The 18,024-nt window shown below is 38.0% G+C and overlaps 1 protein-coding gene across 20 annotated transcripts in view; it reads right to left on the bottom strand.

Annotated features, from left to right (window-relative positions):
* Positions 1–2,823: 2,823 nt before the first annotated feature.
* The window catches only part of EIF4G3 (eukaryotic translation initiation factor 4 gamma 3), a 287,482-nt gene continuing 272,281 nt past the window's right edge, over positions 2,824–18,024 (bottom strand). For all 20 annotated transcript variants that reach the window (XM_081306230.1, XM_081306245.1, XM_081306247.1 and 17 more), the window contains 6 exons: positions 17,604–17,685; positions 15,487–15,585; positions 13,250–13,396; positions 10,834–10,915; positions 7,143–7,289; positions 2,824–3,862 (listed from right to left, as the gene is read on the bottom strand). In XM_081306230.1, coding sequence (XP_081162356.1) covers positions 3,681–3,862; positions 7,143–7,289; positions 10,834–10,915; positions 13,250–13,396; positions 15,487–15,585; positions 17,604–17,685 — 739 coding nt within the window. In that variant the 3' untranslated portion in view covers positions 2,824–3,680. The remainder of the gene's footprint in view (positions 3,863–7,142; positions 7,290–10,833; positions 10,916–13,249; positions 13,397–15,486; positions 15,586–17,603; positions 17,686–18,024) is intronic.

Here is an 18,024-nt window from a genome sequence, read left to right as displayed (position 1 = left end):
ACTCTTTTTATTATTTATTGGGGTTTCTGTACAACCACCAAAAGTATTGATTTTTTTTTTTTAAAAGTTACACTCGTACTTAAAGAAGGAAAATTCAGGGACTAATCCCTGCTGTCAGGTCCCTGAACAAAAGTAGGTCAGTGATTACCGGCTCTGGGGCTGAGAGTGGCAAATGGGGAGTGAATGCTAATGGGTATGGGATTATATTCTGAGGGGGAAAATGATCTGAAATTAAGACAATGGTGACTGCACAATTTTGAACATGATAAAACCACTGAATTGTGCCCTCTACAAGGGTGAATTTATAGTGCGGTATTGTAACTCAATAAGAAATAGAAATGCAAACAAATAGAAGCAATGCAAAAGGTTACTCCCTCCAAAATGAGGCATACAGGAGGAAGTGCCAACAATGATCAAAAAGCTGGATCATTCCTCTTTTTCTTCTTTTAAAAGAACAAACCCTGAGTGATGAAAACACAGAACTGGATCCAACAGCCTATTCTCTCCAGCTTAAATCCTTTTGACTTGAATGGAGTCATCTGAAAGGAAAGGATGTGTCAAAAAGCCCCAAATGAAAACTTGTTTGGAGAGTAGCTCAAAAGCTGCTTTTGGATTTAATTGTTGCAAATGGGAGACAAAAAACAAACCAAAGATGTACCAGAATAAGGAACAGACACTTGGCAAGGGAGGGTCTTCTGCAGTGTATTAACCTCTAGTTTTGTTTCCATAAGGAACAGGAGCTCCAAGAGATCAGAGGGCTACAGCACTGTCACACTCCATACTCAGTACATATATATTTTTTTTCTTTTTTTGAGGCAGAGCTAGGGGTTGAACCCAGGGCTTCACCCATGCTAAGTATGGTTTTGACCACTGAGCTAAACCTCTATCCTTTAAGTATTTGTTGACTAAAACTAGTACACGATGCAGCTGTGACTAACTTATTGGTCTATGAAAGAATGTATAATGAGTTTATTTTGGCATCATGTTCCTTTGGCCAAAATGACCAAACTTTTACTTGTTAAAATGTACCCATAAGTTAACTGGCTTGAATATAACCACAGACACCTAAATTAGTTACAAAAGTACTGTACCTGCACATTTGCTACATCTTGAAGCAGTACAGGCTGCCAATGCTGCTATTTCTTTGAAACAAAATCCATCAAACCCTGCTTTCCAGCAAGAAGACAGGAGGGAACACTCAGTACAATACCTCACAGCTCAGTAGGACTCAGTTGGGAGCAATGATCTCACTTTGCCATATTTGGCCACTTCTTCTTCTTCTTCTTCTTCTTTTTTTTGGTTATAGATGACACAATACCTTTATTTATTTATTTATTTTTATGTGATGCTGAGGATTGAACCCAGTACCTCACACATACTAGGCAAGCGCTCTACCACTGAGCTACAACTCCAGCCCATATTTGGCCACTTCATTCCCTGTATACAGCAACAAGCTACCCAAAGGTTCTCTGTAATCTCCTCATCATACTTCCTGCTACAGGTGAGATTTCAAATATTGTTATTGTACTATGAATGTTTATATCTTTTAAGATTTTTCTCCCCTTTCCTTCTAAAAATATTTCTTTCCTCTACTTCTAACACTTGTCTATATCTAAAATATTATGAATAGGCCATCTCTACTACCTGAAAGTCCTTCCTGGTTAGATCCCTGCAAATGACAGCCACTGATTCCCAAGAGGCAGTCGCCAGTTGCCTTCTCTAACTCCCCACCCCATACCCCAGTGAGTGTTATTAATAGTCTTCTAAAAACCTGTTATTCAGGAGATTCCTGGATCAGAATTCTCTGAATTTGATTCTGAAGGCAGTTAAAACTTAGTATATCCTAGACCTGGATTGCTGCTTCCAATTGAGGGTTCCCAGGCAGGGCCTGCATCCAGACCCCAAACGACTTCTCAGGCCTCATCTCTTATGGCAGTATTGTCACAAGTTTGTCAAGAGACTTTCCAGACTCAATTCTTCACCACTCAGAATGGTCTCAGTGGGCTTATATACAGCAGGATTCTGTATTGTATTCAATTACACTGATGAAAAACCTTTTATTGCTTGAGAAAATTTTGTTCTTGTGTTTTACAAGTCTTATTCTGGATTTTTTTTTTTTTTTAATAGATGGAAGCTGACAGAAATCTCTGGTTATCTAGATACAAAATATAAAGACTATTTATTTGGAAGTAGCCCGGTTTTCTTCATAAATTGGCTTTATACTCACCAGTATGGCCTGCACGGAGCTGGAGCTGGGGAGCAATGTCACCTTCCACATATGGTACTAGTTTGGTTTTAAACCCACCCCCATGAAAAAGCATAACTTAGGTGCCCCCCTCATTCTTCAGAAGACATCTTTGGATTTCCTAAATATCCAGGCAATTGAGAGGAGATTTTAAAAATCAGTGGTAGTGGTAATCTCAAAGTAAAATAGTACCCTGATACACAATAGGGAATTTGTCATTTTAAAAGTCACCTTGGGTTTGCTGTTACTTAAAGTGTATCTCTAGCTGGAGTTTCAAGTTTTTCCAGGAATCCCAGAAGAGCATCCCCACCCAAACACAAATGCCCTCTCTACCCACAAAATAGCTTTCATTTGTGAACTAAAGAGACATACACACGTACACACACACATACACATATCACACTCCTCAGGAATGATTTGGATTAGATAATGAATAGCCAGATAGCACCTCCCAGGGATGGGCACACATGCAACAGCTGTCAAAAGGAGAAGTCGCTTTACTTTCATTTAAACTTGCAATGTTTGTCTTTATTTTGTTCTTTATATTTTGAAAGTGAAAAGAAATAGTATTGAGTCAATTTCTTCTTCTTCTTCTTCTTTTTTTAAATATTTGTTCTATGTATTTACAAGCCTTAAAGTTGCTCTAAAGATTTCAAAAGTATTAAGAGTACTTTTTCCAGGGTAGCACTTTTTGTTTTTGAACAATCTTGGAGTTCTCTGGTCCACAGCATTTCCTTCTGTTCCAAGGTTATGTATGTTTTGATTACTATTGTGATTTTTTTTTTTTTTTTTTAATTTTCTGAAGCAAGCTGAGAGGCAGGCAGAAAGATTTGATGCCCGGGAAAAAAAAAAAAAAAAAAGAAGAAAAGAAAAGAAAAAAGAAGAAAGAGAGAAAGAGAAAGAGAGAGAGAGATATCTTTCTTACCTTGTTCACCCCAAACCTTCTCAAATCTGGACTAACTACTATGCCTTAAAACAAACGTGAGGTGCATATGAAGGGAAGGGACATTTATTTCTCTGCTTTTCTATTATACAAGTTGTTTACAGAAACTGCAAATTAAAAAATTACACACTGGCATTTGCAGTCCTTAAAATAAATTAAAAGTTCTCAACTTTTTTTTTTTTTTTTTTTTTGCTAAATGTGTTTTTAAGTATGAGTCCTTGTTTAAAAAGAAAAGATTAAAACAGAAAATATTTTCTATAAATAATACATGTATTTTGGTTTTAGTGCTCCCGCCCTCAGGTTGGAAGTTTACTTGTTTCCAGTACCTTTTTCCTCCATGATCACCTTTGTTCTCTTTCCCCTCTCCCACTCGTGCACACGTGGGGATTTCTGCGAGAATTGGCCTTGCTGCACTGTGATTGGCGAAGACGTGAAACTTTTTAAAAAAATACTTAAATTGTTTCTTTTGTTTCGTTTTGTGTATTTGAAGTTTTAGTTATCCTCAGACTCCTCTTCTGCTTCCCGCAGCCATGTGAAAAACGCAGTGACAGATTTCAGGGCTACGCCCTTCCCATTCTGCTCTGCAGGGTCCTTGCTGCTCTCCCATTTGTAGAAGGCATCCTCGGAGATCACCTCCTCGTCATACAGGCAATCAAAAAACATTCGTAGCAAATCTGTAAGGGTTTCAAAATAAGCTATCAGTTTTGGGGCACTGTAGTTTTGAGGAAGAGCAATGAATGAATGAAAGCACATTCATTCTCCCAGAAAAGAGCATCAACAACATTCATCATAATCACTGTTACGGGGGGGCTGGAGATGTGGCTCAAGCGGTAGTGCACTCGCCTGGCATGCGCGGGGCGCTGGGTTCGATCCTTAGCACCACATTAAAAAAAAAAAAAAAAAAAGATATTGTGTCTGCTGAGAACTAAAAAATAGATATTGAAAAATTCTCTCTCTCTCTCTCTCAATAAAGTCTAACTTTAAAATAATAATAATAATAAAAAAAAAATCACTGTTACAGGACAGCTGGGCTACATACGGATGCAGTCCGGGTGAAGAGCCCAGCTTCAGCCCCAGCCCCACAAAGAACACCAACCCTACACAACTGCTTATCCAACAAGGAGTAAAAGACCATTTAAGCAGCCTAAATTATTTTTTATTCCTACTATTTCATTCAATTTAAACTATTTTCTAATATTGGTAAAGCCATTTCATTTTATGAAGTTCTCAATCTAAACACATTGAAAAATAAAAATGAGTACTTATCACTTTCTTTTTAAATTTTCTTTTTACTTTTTTCTTTATAGATTTTTTTTCATTTTTTGAAAGTCTGCAGTATAATTTTAACAAATATTAAGGGGGAAAAAGGCAGGGTAAATTCTTTTCCCCTTCAAATGCTGTGTTTTAAAAATGAAAAGAGTGATCATTCATACGAAAAACATGGGCAAAAGCTATCTCATCTGGATTTTTATCCAGTGAACGTAAGTTATTTGTTGTTTTAAATGTCCAAATTGAGTAATTTTAATTCTCTATATTGCTCAGAGAGTGGAAACTTATTGTAGCACAGGCCTATAATCCCAGTGGCTCTGGAAGCTGAGGCAGGAGGATCACAAATTCAAGGATAGCCTCAGCAATTTAGTGAGAGCCTGTCTCTAAATAAAAATTAAAAAGGGCTGGAGGAATGTGGCTTAACAGTTAAAAGCCCTTGGGTTCAATTCCTGGTACCAAAAAGGAAAAAAAAAAAAAAAAAAAAAAAAAAAAAAAGAAAAGAAAGAAAAAATGGGGGTGGGGGGAGAGAAAGTAAGTTGGTAGAGGCATTAAGCCAGAATAAAAATCACATTTACTATTCTAAAAAAAAAAAAAAAAAAAAAAAAAAAATTCCTTGGGGCTAGACGGTGTTACAGTGCTTGTTTAGCCATGTATAAGGTCCTGGGTTCAATATACATCACTGCAAAAAAAAAAAAAAAAAAAAAAAAATCATTTATTATCAGCTCTCTAATCACTCAGATTAATGATGGAAGGATGGGCTGGGGATGTGGCTCAAGCGGTAGCGCGCTCGCCTGGCATGCGTGCGGCCCGGGTTCGATCCTCAGCACCACATACAAACAAAGATGTTGTGTCCACCAAAAACTAAAAAATAAATATTAAAAATTCTCTCTCTCTCTCGCTCTCCAGGGATGACTCATGGAATTATGGTAATTATAGAAGACATTTTAATTTGGCTAAGCATATAGCATCAATTTCATCCAACCATTTGATATCTCATTTGACAAGTAAGGTCCTCTTCCTATAACAATACAGAAAAGGAAGCTAGGATTTTAAATGACCTTTCAAAGACCTTGAGAGAAGGAAAAAATAATCATATTTTCTGATTCAGACTTAGATGGCTCTTCACTTGCACTCTTAGGATAATTTGCTTTAATCTGTTCCTGTATCTCCTGGAGAGATTCAGCAGCTCCAGGAAAGAAGCAAAATTTTTGCAAACATCCCAACAAAGAAGTGCCCAAGAACTACTCTTCAGTGCCATCTCTAAAACAAACATGTACCAGCTGTCACAAAATATTAAAAGAATCTTCTAAGATTTAATAGAGTTATCAATTTACCAGTATCATTAAGACTAGGGTGTGTTCAGGCTACCTTATTTGTCTGGTTAGCCAAGAATGAGTAACTCATAACTGAAAATTATTCTAAAATACTTTGTTAAATATGCCATGGTTATAATTAAGGTTTTTGCTGGATGTCTGAGCATTCTGGAAAGTATTATCCCCGAGACTATTCACCAACTTCATGCCCTTGACCTGAGTTGTCCAATATGGTAGCCACTAGCCACATGTAGCTATTTAAACTAAGTAAAATGAAAAATTCAGTTTCTTAGTCAAGACTGCCTCACTTAAATGCATGTATGGCACATGTGGCATGATTACCATAACTAATGGTACAGAAACATTTTTGTTTGTGATGGCTGGGGATTAAACATGCAAGGCAAGCACTCTACCAACTGAGCTATGTCCCCAACCCCAGAAACATTTTTTGGCGGACACAACATCATTGTTTGTATGTGGTGCTGAGGATCGAACCCGGGCCGCACGCATGCCAGGCGAGCGTGCTACCGTTTGAGCCACATCCCCAGCCCTGAAAAATATTTCTTTAGTTGTAGATGAACACAACTTCCTTCCTTCCTTCTTTCCTCCCCCCCCCCCCGCCCTCTGGTGCTGAGGATTGAACCCAGTGCCTTAACATGTCAGATCTCCTCTAAAGTAAGTATTAAATCTCTAATATGAACTAGTTTTCTTTTTAATATATTTTTTTTTTTAGTTGTCAATGGATCTTTATTTATTTATATGCAATGCTGACAATCGAACCCAGTGCCTCACAAGTGCTAAGCAGGTGCTCTACCACTGAGCTACAATCCCAGCCCTAAACTAGTTTTCTTATTGGCATTTTTTTTTTTTTTTTTTTTTTTGGTAACAAGAACTGAACCCTTGAGCCACATCCCCAGTCGTTTTTATATTTTATTTATAGACGGGGTCTTGCTGAATTGCTTAGGACCTCACTAAGCTGCTGAGGCTGGCTCTGAACTCATGATTCTCCTGCCTTAGCCTCCTGAACAGCTGGTAATGCACTTCTGTGCCTGGCTCTTTTTGACATTTTCTCATATAAGTCTGTAAGAAATTCAATTTGGAACCCATTACAGTGGCATATGGCTATAGTTCCAGCTACTTGGGAGGCTGAGGGAGGAGGCTTGCTAGTATAACACAGTAAGACTGTCTCCAAAAGCAAAAACGAAACAAATAAACAATATCAGATATGTTTAAGATGTTGGCTGAGTTTTTGTTACTAGTTAGTGATTCTTCTATTACCCATCTTCAAATCCTCACTCACCTCTGAAGTTTTGGTCTGGATAAATCTCACCCACTAGTTTGGTTAATTTATAACAACATGAGGCAAACTTACTGGCAGGTTGATCAAGTTTTACTATTGATGCTTGTAGTGCATAAAGTGCTTGCAGTTCCTTCTCTGTATCTGAGTCTAGGTACTTGAGTAAAATCGGCACTCTCTGCTTGATAACAGCAGTGTCCACTCTGAAGGTAGAACAGTCAGCTAGAGGAAATAGAGGAAGTAGGCATTATACTTAAGGATTCAACACACAGAACCACTTTCAGTTTTTTGACAATAGTACCCAAAGGGTTTTGTACAGAAAGAGGAGGTAAGGGGCTCCAAAACAAGATTCTGAAATCCAAATGCTCTAATATTTTTAATAAGATATTATCTCAAAAATAATAAAAAGTGGAGGAGAGATGCATTTTGAATTCTTGTATCCCTCAAGAATAGTGCACCCAATTATTTATCTTTAATTATAATGAAAAAGTGACAGTAGTTTTACAACAATCTACAAAAGCAATATTAATCAAATGACCCACCATGAAAAAGATACAAAAAGGATATATTAATTAGCTAGATTTAATCATTCCACACTGTAGACAAACTGCTCTAGTTTGGGTATGGAGTGTGCCTTAAAGTCCCATATGTTAAAGGCTGGGTTGCCAGCCTGTAGGGCAACTGGGAGGTAGTGGAAACACTAGGCGGCGGGATCCAGTGAAAGGAAGAGTTATGCTATTGGGGGCATGCCCTTAAAGGGCACATGGGGAGCCCATACCCTTCTCTTTCTCTGCTTCCTGACACCACGAAGTGAGCAGCTTTGCTCCATATCTTGTGCTCCCCATTATGATGCTGTGCCTCATTACAGGTCCAAACAAATGGAGCCAAGCAAACAAGAACTCCGAAATTGTGAGGCAAATAAACCTTTTCTCTTGATTTTTTCCCCCAAGTATTTTGTCACTTTGGTGGAAAGTTAACATATCAAAATTTTTACATTGTAGTCCATAAAAGCATTGTTATAAGATTTTTAGTAAAATAAAAATTATTAATTCAAGTGAATGCATTAAAAAAGCAACATTAAAACAGAAAATGGGGAGGGGGCTGTGGATATAATTCAGTGGTAGAGTGCTTGCCTAGCATGCACAAGGATTGCCATCACTACATACATGCACATATGCACACATACAAAAAAAGAAAAAGAAAATTAAAGTGGCAGTTCATCCAAATCTTTCCAGAAGGATACAAGAGTTGGGACCATTTTATTATTCCTAGGAGGAAAAAGACTATTATGATAGTGGAGGGAAAAAAAAATACCCCAAACAGGGCTGGGGATGTGGCTCAAGCGGTAGCACATTCCACTGGCATGCGTGCGGCCCAGGTTCGATCCTCAGCACCATATACAAAGATGTTGTGTCCGCCGAAAATTAAAAAAATAAATATTAAAAATTCTCTCTATCTCTCTTAAAAAAAAAAAACACCAAACAAACCCCTCATTCTATGCCTTTTGAGATAAAAGAAAGATAAAAAGGGTCTGAGGAAAGCTTCCTCAGTGCCAAGAAGCATGAGATTTTTCTATTCTCTGTTGAAGTTATCATGGGATACAATTTAGGATTTGGGGGATTTTTTTTTTTTTTTTTTTAGTGCTGGGGACTGAACTTGGGGCCTCATATATTCAAGGAAAGTGCGTAACACTGAACCAAATCCTTAGCCCCAATATGGTTTTTAAAGTAGCTTCTGCACTCCTCAACCTTGATTAATTCCTCACTCCCTTTCAGTATTGAGAATTAAATCCAGGGAAGAATAATAATAATAATAATAATAATAATAATAATAATAGGAAGTCAAGTGAGTACTTTTAAGCAACATTATAAAAGGAAATTAGAAGTCTGGGGTACAGTTCAGTGGTTAGATCCCTTACAAGGCCCTCGGCTGGAAAGTAGGCCTCATACTTGTGATCCCTCTGCTTCAGTCTCATAAGAGCTGGGATTACAGGCACAGGCCACCACACCTGGCCTAAACCTTGATTTTTAAAATGGGGAAGTCTTATGGTTCCATTTTAAAAATTTTATGAATTCTTTCTACATAGCTTGTGACTTATGTCCTTAAAGGACTCACATTGAGGGGTTGAAGTTGTGGCTCAGTGGTAGAGCTCTTGCCTAGCACATGTGAGGCACTGGGTTTGATACACAGCACCACATAAAAATAAAATAAACGTATTGTGTTCACCTACAACTTAAAAAAAAATCTCTTTCACTTTAAAACTCACTTTGAAAACAACTCACCTTACAGAAAATCTTAAATTAAAATTCTGAAGCTAAATTAAGTGGCAGGAAAGTCTTTCTTTTTTTTGGTACTGAGGATTGAACCCAGGGAAGCTTTACTACTGAGCTACATCCCCAGCATTTACTATTTTTATTTAAAGGCAGGGGTCTTGACAAGATGCTTAGGGCCTTGATAAGACGGTGAGGCTTGCCCTGAACTTTTGATCTTCCTGACAACGTCCTTAGCTGCTGGGATAACAGGCATGGCCAGAAGCTTTCTTTTTTTTTGGAGGAAGGGGATAACCAGGGATAGAACTCAGGGGCACTCGACCACTGAGCCACATCCCCAGCCCTATTTTGCATTTTATTTAGAGACAGGGTCTCACTGAGTTGGCTGGCTTTGAACTCTTGATTCTCCGAAGCCACTGGGATTACAAGCATGTGCCACCACCCCCAGCAGCTTTTTTTTTCTTTTGTAAAATTTTTATAGTTGTAGATGAACAGAATGTCTTTATTTTATTTTATTTTTATGCGGTGCTAAGAATTGAACCCAGTGCCTCACCCATGCTAGGCAAGTGCCCTGACACTGAGCTACAACCCCAGCCCCAGAGAGCTTACTTGTGGAATGACAAAGACTTGAAATTCTGAGACAACTCTTGAACTGATAAGATTTTTTTTCTTACTTGAGTGCCAAAAATGTGGATTTCCACCTAACGCTAAGCTGATGTCCTCATAAATATTGTTAAATATTAAGGAATATTTAGGGCTTCTACCAATCCTAATTTTATCTCACCTACATAATTCATAAATATCCAATAAAAATGTCAATTCCCATAAAATCAAGTCAACACAGAGCAGGAGAAAATGCTGGTATTTTCTTTCCTTATATGGGCATTTATTATAAAATGTGACTTTCCTGATGAGAAAGCCCTCCGTTGATATTAGGTTAAGAATACTGAACCCCTTCATTATAACTCCAAAATGGAAGGAGGTGGTCTTGAATGATGGAGGTGAATAGATAAGGAAAAAGCTCCATGTGGACTGGGATGTAGCTGAGTGGAAGTGTGGGTGCCTAGCATAAGTGAGGCCCTGGGTTCCATCTCCAGCACTAGTACAGGCAGGGGAGCCACATACAACGAAGTACAAACCCTCCCACCCCTGGATGCATGCAACAACTTATTGAATTGTAGAATACAAGGTGTACAGTAGCTGCTCAAATTGGATTCTTTGGAGACAAGAGCATCTATTTGTCCCATATTTGAGATGGTCAGGCAGGGTAGACAGAAATGCTACCCATTTGCACAAAAACTGAGCTATACAGGACAAGATTTGAAGACAATAAAAAATCAGACCATATAAGCAGTAGTGGAAATAATAATGATTTCAGATACTAAAACCTACTTTCAGAAGAGTACTTCAAATGCAAGAAATGAGCAAATAAATTTTCCATTCACACACACACAAAAAATAAATAAATAAAACCTACTTCCAGAAATGTCACTTACCTATAATAGCTGCTTTACAAACAGCTGTCATTAAAGCTCTAAGGAATGTAGGTGAACTCATCTGGTTTTCATCTAGATTAGCCTTAAGTTTAAACAAACAAACAAACAAAAAGGCAAAACAAAAAACAGTTAAATGTACCCTTGCATACCACAGAAATTATTTTCCCCAAACCAGGGCTAACCTGGCACTAAGGACAGACAGAGTCACATTTTTGCACATCCTTGCAAACATTAAATTTTCGATTCATTTTAAAATAGTTTGGCTACGGCCAGTTCTATGTGAAAATATTCCCAGTAGCAGTATTTAGGCCTTAGAGGACTTATCATGTGTATTTGAAGCCAATTAAAAACATGATTCCTCAATAAATAATCCGTATTAATGATCTAGCCAGGTCTATAATTTAGGGGCTAGCACACGGTAGCTGCAGGGGAGTATTCCTCAGCACTGTGCAGTTCTGTGTGTACATGCCAACATTGCTCTTTCATTTTAACTTTAATGTGATGAGGAGACATTTTTGGGGGCAGGTATTTTAAGTATTTTTCAATGTTTATGTTTCTTATGCCTGTGAAAAAATTAAAGCTTGTCTCAGCTTCTTTGAATAGAGTATATGTATGGTACTTGCCATGGAGAGGGTCAAGCTTGAAATGACTAGCCAGGGAAAATTAAAGACATTGTTATAAACTGCTGGGTTGAAAAGTTAAGAATTTCAAAGACATTTAGAGATAAGTTTAGTACTGATGAATTTTTGTTTTTTTGGCACTAGGACTGAGTGTAGGCCTCATGCCTAAGTGTGTTCTACAACGGAGCTACGCCTCCAGCCCAGTGCTGATGAATTTTAAGACTGAAGTAGATGAACTAGCAGTTCTCTTTGTTTAATGCCTAATCTCCATCATCAGTTGGGAGGAACTGATGGCTCCATGGGAGCAGACTGGACGGAAAGCCTGAGTGACACGGCAAGCCTGAGTGACACGGCCAGCTCTTCTGGGCAGCAGTGCAGTGGCCACGGAGGACTTTGCTCCAGCCAGAGGCTTCACAAGCAGTCTCCCTCAGAACAGAAATGTGTGGCACCAGAACTGGCAGCAGAGGAGGTGATGCAGGGCAGGAGAAAGTGCCAAAAACCATGTGTACAATGTTTCATGACCATTTATGTGTTATAGCTAGTTCCTGGTTTATACCTTTTTAAAAATACTTTAGTTGAAGCCAGACTAGTCTAACTTCAGAGTTATTTCTGCAAAGGCTAAACAATTACTTTTGAAGAAGAAACGAGAAAATAATAATGTTCCCTTACTTTTTTAATCAAACAATACTTAATAAACAGTTTGACAGAGCAATCTCATTTTGGAACTGGGGATAGAACCTACAGGTATATCTCCAACCCTTTTAAAATTATTATTATTATTTTTTTTTAGTTTTAGTTGGACACAATACCTTTATTTTATTTATTCATTTATTCTTTATGTGGTACTGAGGATGGAACCCAGTGTCTCGCACGTGCTAGGCGAACACTCTACAGCTGAGCCCCAGCCCCAGCCCTCTAACAACCCTTTTTTATTTTTTACTTTGAGACAGAATTTTGCTAAATTGCCTAAGCTGGCCCAAATCTCTGGGATTACAGGTGTGGGTCACTATGCCTGGCTTGACAGAGCAATTTCAAACACTGAATATCAATTAAAATTCTCAAAGGATTAGATTTTAAGCACAGTTTGAGAAAAATAAACTAATTACCTAAATGTAATTACATAATAAATACCTCTTCAAACAATCTGTTTCTTCTGTTATAAAAATATCAACTGCATATTTCTTCTATGAATCAGAGCCAAATATTATAATTCTAGAATCAAAGAATAGACTAGACCTGAAGAAAATGAAGAGAAGCCTACAGATTAAGAAAAGATATTGGGGTTGGGATTGTGGCTCAGCAGTAGAGCGCTCGCCTAGCACGGGCGGGACTGGGGTTCGATCCTCACCACCACATAAAAATAAAATGCATTGTGTTGTGTCCATCTACACCAAAAAATAAATATTATATATTAAAAAAAAAGATAATAGGGCTGGGGCTTAGTGGTAGAGTGCTCGCCTAGCATGCATGAGGCACTGGGTTTGATCCTCAGCATCACATAAATGTAAAATAAGGATATTGTGTCCACTTAAACCTAAAAAAAAAAAAAAAAAAGATATTAACAAACAAGGTCAATAGGAAAGACAGACCTGCTAAGAGATAAACAGATTTACTAATGCTAGGATTAGATAAAAGTAACAAACATCTTTATGTAGTGTGAGCTCAATTATTATGTTTTTATCTTTTCTTTTTAAAAACTCTGTTCACAAAGGGAAAAGATATGGTGTGTGAATTGAGAGGGTCACATAAGAACCTTCCTTATCTCTATGGCAGAGAGGATCATAAGGTCTCTATACCTCTACCCAGTCAAAGATCTGTTCATCATTTGCTTTGTCCTCAATAATGAGTTTCTCAAGGCGCTGACAGAGTTCTTCAGCAGAGAGTTCTTTCTTTGAAAGTGCTTCAGAGGAACAGGAACTGTCAGACTCTATAAAGTCCAACTTCTGAAACATAAAATGTAAAACAAATTAATGTAGTACAATATTATCATCCTGAGAGGAAAACAAAGCCACGGGCTATACTTTCTGTTTTACAGGGATCAAAAAGATCAGCAGAAGATATTTATATTTTTAGTTTTCAAAGACCATCACTCTATTATTATTCAGAAGATTTCTCTAGGGGCTGGGGATTGGCTCAAGCGGTAGCGCGCTCGCCTGGCATGCATGTGGCCCGGGTTCGATCCTCAGCATCACATACAAACAAAGATGTTGTGTCTGCCGAAAACTAAAATGTAAATAAAATATTAAAAAAAAAAAAAGTATGGGGGCAGACCAATGTTAAGGATGTTTTCTCTAAAGAGCACTGTGGCTTGCTCTTTCTAGAGCCAGGGTAATGCTGAACTGAACCAATTCAGCTTCTTCCACAATCTCTGGCATTTGTTCTTCGGGCAACATGGTATTCACATGTGCTTACTGCTCAGAATTCAGGTTTCGTCTCTGGCTTTTTCCTCTCCTCCTCTTATTTTTAATCTCTTGAAAGAGAATTTGTCTACTTTCTGGGAGCCCAATAGTGCATCAGAAATTGTGCTTTCCACAGGTTCCTACTGTTTGGCAGTAGCTCCTCCATTTATTTCCACAACCCAAATGAAAGCTACCTACCAACCCAAATGAAAGCTACCATGGCAACCTAGTACACTGTCTTTATCCACAACAATATACTTACTTTACTGTTTTATGAACTAGGGATTGAACCCAGAGGTGCTCTATCACAGAGTTATACCCCCAATGCATTATATCCAAAGACAGGTCTTGCTATGTTGCCCAGGCTAGCCTCAAAATCCTGGGCTCAAATGATCCTTCTGCCATAGTCTCCTGAGTAGCTGGGACTGCAGGTGTGTTTCATTATGCCCAGCTTGATATATTTATTTTAAGGTCATCTTCTGATTACTTTCTTATTCTTTTTTACCTATAGTGATTGTTTTCTTCTTACTGCTGATTTATTACCTTCCTTAGCTTTAGTCTTCCTCAACTGTTCAACTACTTTGACTTGCAAGATCATTTTGAGAGAGTTTTGTTTTCTTTCTCTCTCATCTTCCTTGGTCTAACAGAGTTTTATAGTTGCCTCTACCCAGACCACTCTCCCTTCTCCCAAATTACTTGTTTAGGGCCAGACTAAATCAGTCCTGCAGTCCTCTACCTTGTAGATTTCTGGATCCAGTTATCAAGATTGCAGGCAGGCCAGCTTACGGTACTAGTGCTATGATTGTTTCCACTTTCTTGAAATTATTTATTTGTGAAGTTTCAAATAGTGTAGACCTATCTCCAGGCCTCTATCTGGTAAGGGGCATTCTAGTTCCCATTACCAAAAGAGTATTTCATGCTTCTTCTGCCTTTCCCAGGCCCAGAGCTCAGTACACCTGGATCTTCTTTAGTACTATCACCCTGGTTTACTTATCAGTTTCATTTCAGGTTCTTAGAGATATGGTACTGGAGATTGAAAACAGGGGTGCTACCTCCTCAGTCCTTTTTATTCTGTCTTTGAGAAGGGTCTCATTAAGTTGCTTAGGGCTTCAAATTGCTAAGGCTGGCCTTGAACTTGTGATTTTCTGTATAGTTGGATTCTAGATGTGTGCCACTGTGCTTGGCTATTTAGCTCATTTTCTAAGTGTGGCTGTCTTTTAAAATTTCTCCATACCTTTTATCTTTCCTCTAATGACTGTACAGTTGGAGAGTGCCCTTAAAACATGTACTTAAGATGATTTCTTAACTAAGATTATTATTTTGATCTAATCTTAATACCAGAATACTAAAGAAATTATCTTCCTTTCCTCTATGAAACAGACCAACTGCTATCATATAGAAGACAGTCCTGGGGCAGTGGCACATGCCTACAATCCCAGCAGCTTGGAAGACTAAGGCAGAAGGATCACAAGTTCAAAAGCCAACCTCAGCAACTTAGCGAGGCAACTTAACAAGATCCTGTCTCAAAATAAAAAATAAAAAGGGCTGGGAATATGGCTCAGTGATTAAGCCCCAGTGGGTTTAATCTCTGGTACAAACAACAACAAAAAGATATAAGTCTTGTTCTTACCCACCTGCTCCAAGAGAAAATTATGTACATCTTCCCCTTCAGGTAAAAAGTCCTTCCAGCTGAGATCAGCCTCCCTCCATAAGGCGCCCACTTTCTTATGGCTCTAAAAGAGAGATAAATCCAATCCATTAATTTTTACATTGGGGGGGAGGAGGAGGAGGAGGAGGAGGAGGAGGAGGAGGAGGAGAAGAAAAAGCTTGCTTGAAGTCAAGGACGTAGAACCCTAAAGAGTAAGAAATGAGCCAAGTACAGTGGTGCATGGGTATAATCCTAGTGATTTGGGAGGTTAAGTCAGGTGAATCTCAAGTTCAATGCCAACCTGGCAACTTGACAAGATCCTATCTCACAATCTAATTTAAAAGGGGTGGCAGATGTAGCTCAGTGGTAGAGTACTCCTGGGATCAATCCCCAGGATCTTAAAAAAAAAAAAAACAGTGAAATGAAAACCTTTCCTTATTAATATGACATTACTCTCTTAGGATTCTTGACTTTCAAAATAAGAGGTCTGAATGTATACAAATATAATGGTGAATATTTGAAGTATAGTTATTTAGATTCAATAATTTATCAGATGACTAGTCTGGGAAACATTAAACTGGTATTTGGGATTTATTAATATGACCATTAAAGAGTCTAATACATGCAGGTTTATAAATTTAACACTGTTTTGTAGATGGAAAGATGGCTCTGTACATGTACCTGCTTTTAGAGCCACTCACAAGCCACACTGGAATCCCTCTCCAATGCAGATCACATTTATACTTCCTGTTATAAGAGGCACCTGTTGCTCCTGAACTAGGCATAAGAAGTGTTTTGTGGGCAAGGAGTGCAAGGTTGAGCCCAAGAAACAATAGAGCAAAGCTGTTATCAGCTGGAAAAACATGAGGAGGTGCAAGCCCACTGCCTGGACAGAGACTACGATAAAGGAAAATGTTTTGAGATTGCAGCTGGCATCTAAGAAGATGTATAAATTATTCCATAGAGTAAATAGGCCAAGGTCCAGCTGATAACCTGATACAGCCAGGATTTGAAATCAGGCTCTCTGGCTCAGAGTTTATGGTCTAAGAAAATATGGTTTAATTTATAAGTAGAAATTTGTTTTCTTTTTATAAAAATATAAGTTAAGAAGAGTTTGAGTTTTAAATAAAGACTATAGCCAAGGAGGGAATTACAAACATAAAAACTACAGAGTTCAGTAAAATAAAAAATTTTAGCATCATTAACTAAAGAATATTATTAATAGAAATAATCAGCAGAGCCAGGCTATTTAGTGCATCTGTCTATGAATAACTACTACACAAATGGGGTACAGAAGAACTTCTGCAGGTTCAGAGTGAGATGAACATTGACTTAAAAAAAAAAAATGAAAACCCTCAGTATCTGTGAAACTCTGTAATCAAACATAATACCAATATCTCTGGCTTGGGTTTGAGTACATTAGAAATCACTGCAGAATGTTCATTTGTGAGTTCTGTTTTGTTTTGACATCTCTCTTCCTAGACATTTCATCCCCTTTTGGATGCCACAACACATCCTTCAGCTTCTTTGACCTCTAATAGAGCACCTCCACATGCTTTTGAAATAATTAGTTTAGATATATCTATCTCCCTCTCTAGTTTAATCTTAGTAGACTGAGAGCCAAGCAGACAGCTTTGCAGAGAATAACCATGCACTCACTACATATTTAACTAAGGTGAATTTAAGAAATTCACCATCCTGCAGAGTCTTTTTTACCAATTCTTTTTAATCAGACTTTTAATGACCCAAAAGTTAACATAAAGTTAACAAAACTAATCATTCTATGAATCCTATCTTACTCTAAAAGCAGAGCAGTTTTCATTGAAAAATTACCAACCACAAATAAAATATATCTTAAGATTCTTTAGAACTATACTAAATCTAGTTAGGATTAGAAAACTCTTTCCCAAGACATTGGTAAACAGAAGGACAATACACCTCTGAAGGAAACAAGGTTGAAGCAGAGCCCTCACTTTGTTCAAAGGCTAAAAGGAAATGGAACTATTTGTACACTGAGACCTGAGGTGTTCACAGAAAACACACGATCAAGATCACTGCCCTTTCTAACATGCTATTGAGTCTGACACTCAGTTGAACACTCACCATTTGTTTGCATAGAAGGTGCAATATTTCAGAAAGCAAGACCCCAGCTCTTCCAACAGGAAGTAAAGGTTTGCTAAATTCTCTGTAAAAGATAGGAGCAGTGATTAAGTACCTCTGAAGAAATTCTCTGTGCTAAAGTAGTAAGCAAAAATGTGTGTCAAATAGACACTTTGTAACCTAAATAAAAATCAGCAGGGTCAAAGCTCTAGGACATGCTCCAAGTCCTTTTCAGCAGAAGGCTTTTGGAGACTTTACAGTCACCTTATGCTTCCTGGAGAAGCAGAAAAGGGATGTCAGAATTCCTGGGTTTTGTCTTTTTCTTTAGCCACTTCAGTGACGGAAGCAACACAAAGATCAATCTCACTTAGTAATCTATTTACATAAGTTCCACTTCAAGCAGAAAGTGGAGAAGTACCATTGT

Source organism: Spermophilus citellus (assembly GCF_964194105.1).
Source record: "Spermophilus citellus genome assembly, chromosome: 9".
Lineage (NCBI taxonomy): Eukaryota > Metazoa > Chordata > Mammalia > Rodentia > Sciuridae > Spermophilus > Spermophilus citellus.
Note: the sequence above shows the minus strand (reverse complement) of the source record. Positions and strands in the feature narration are given on the sequence as shown.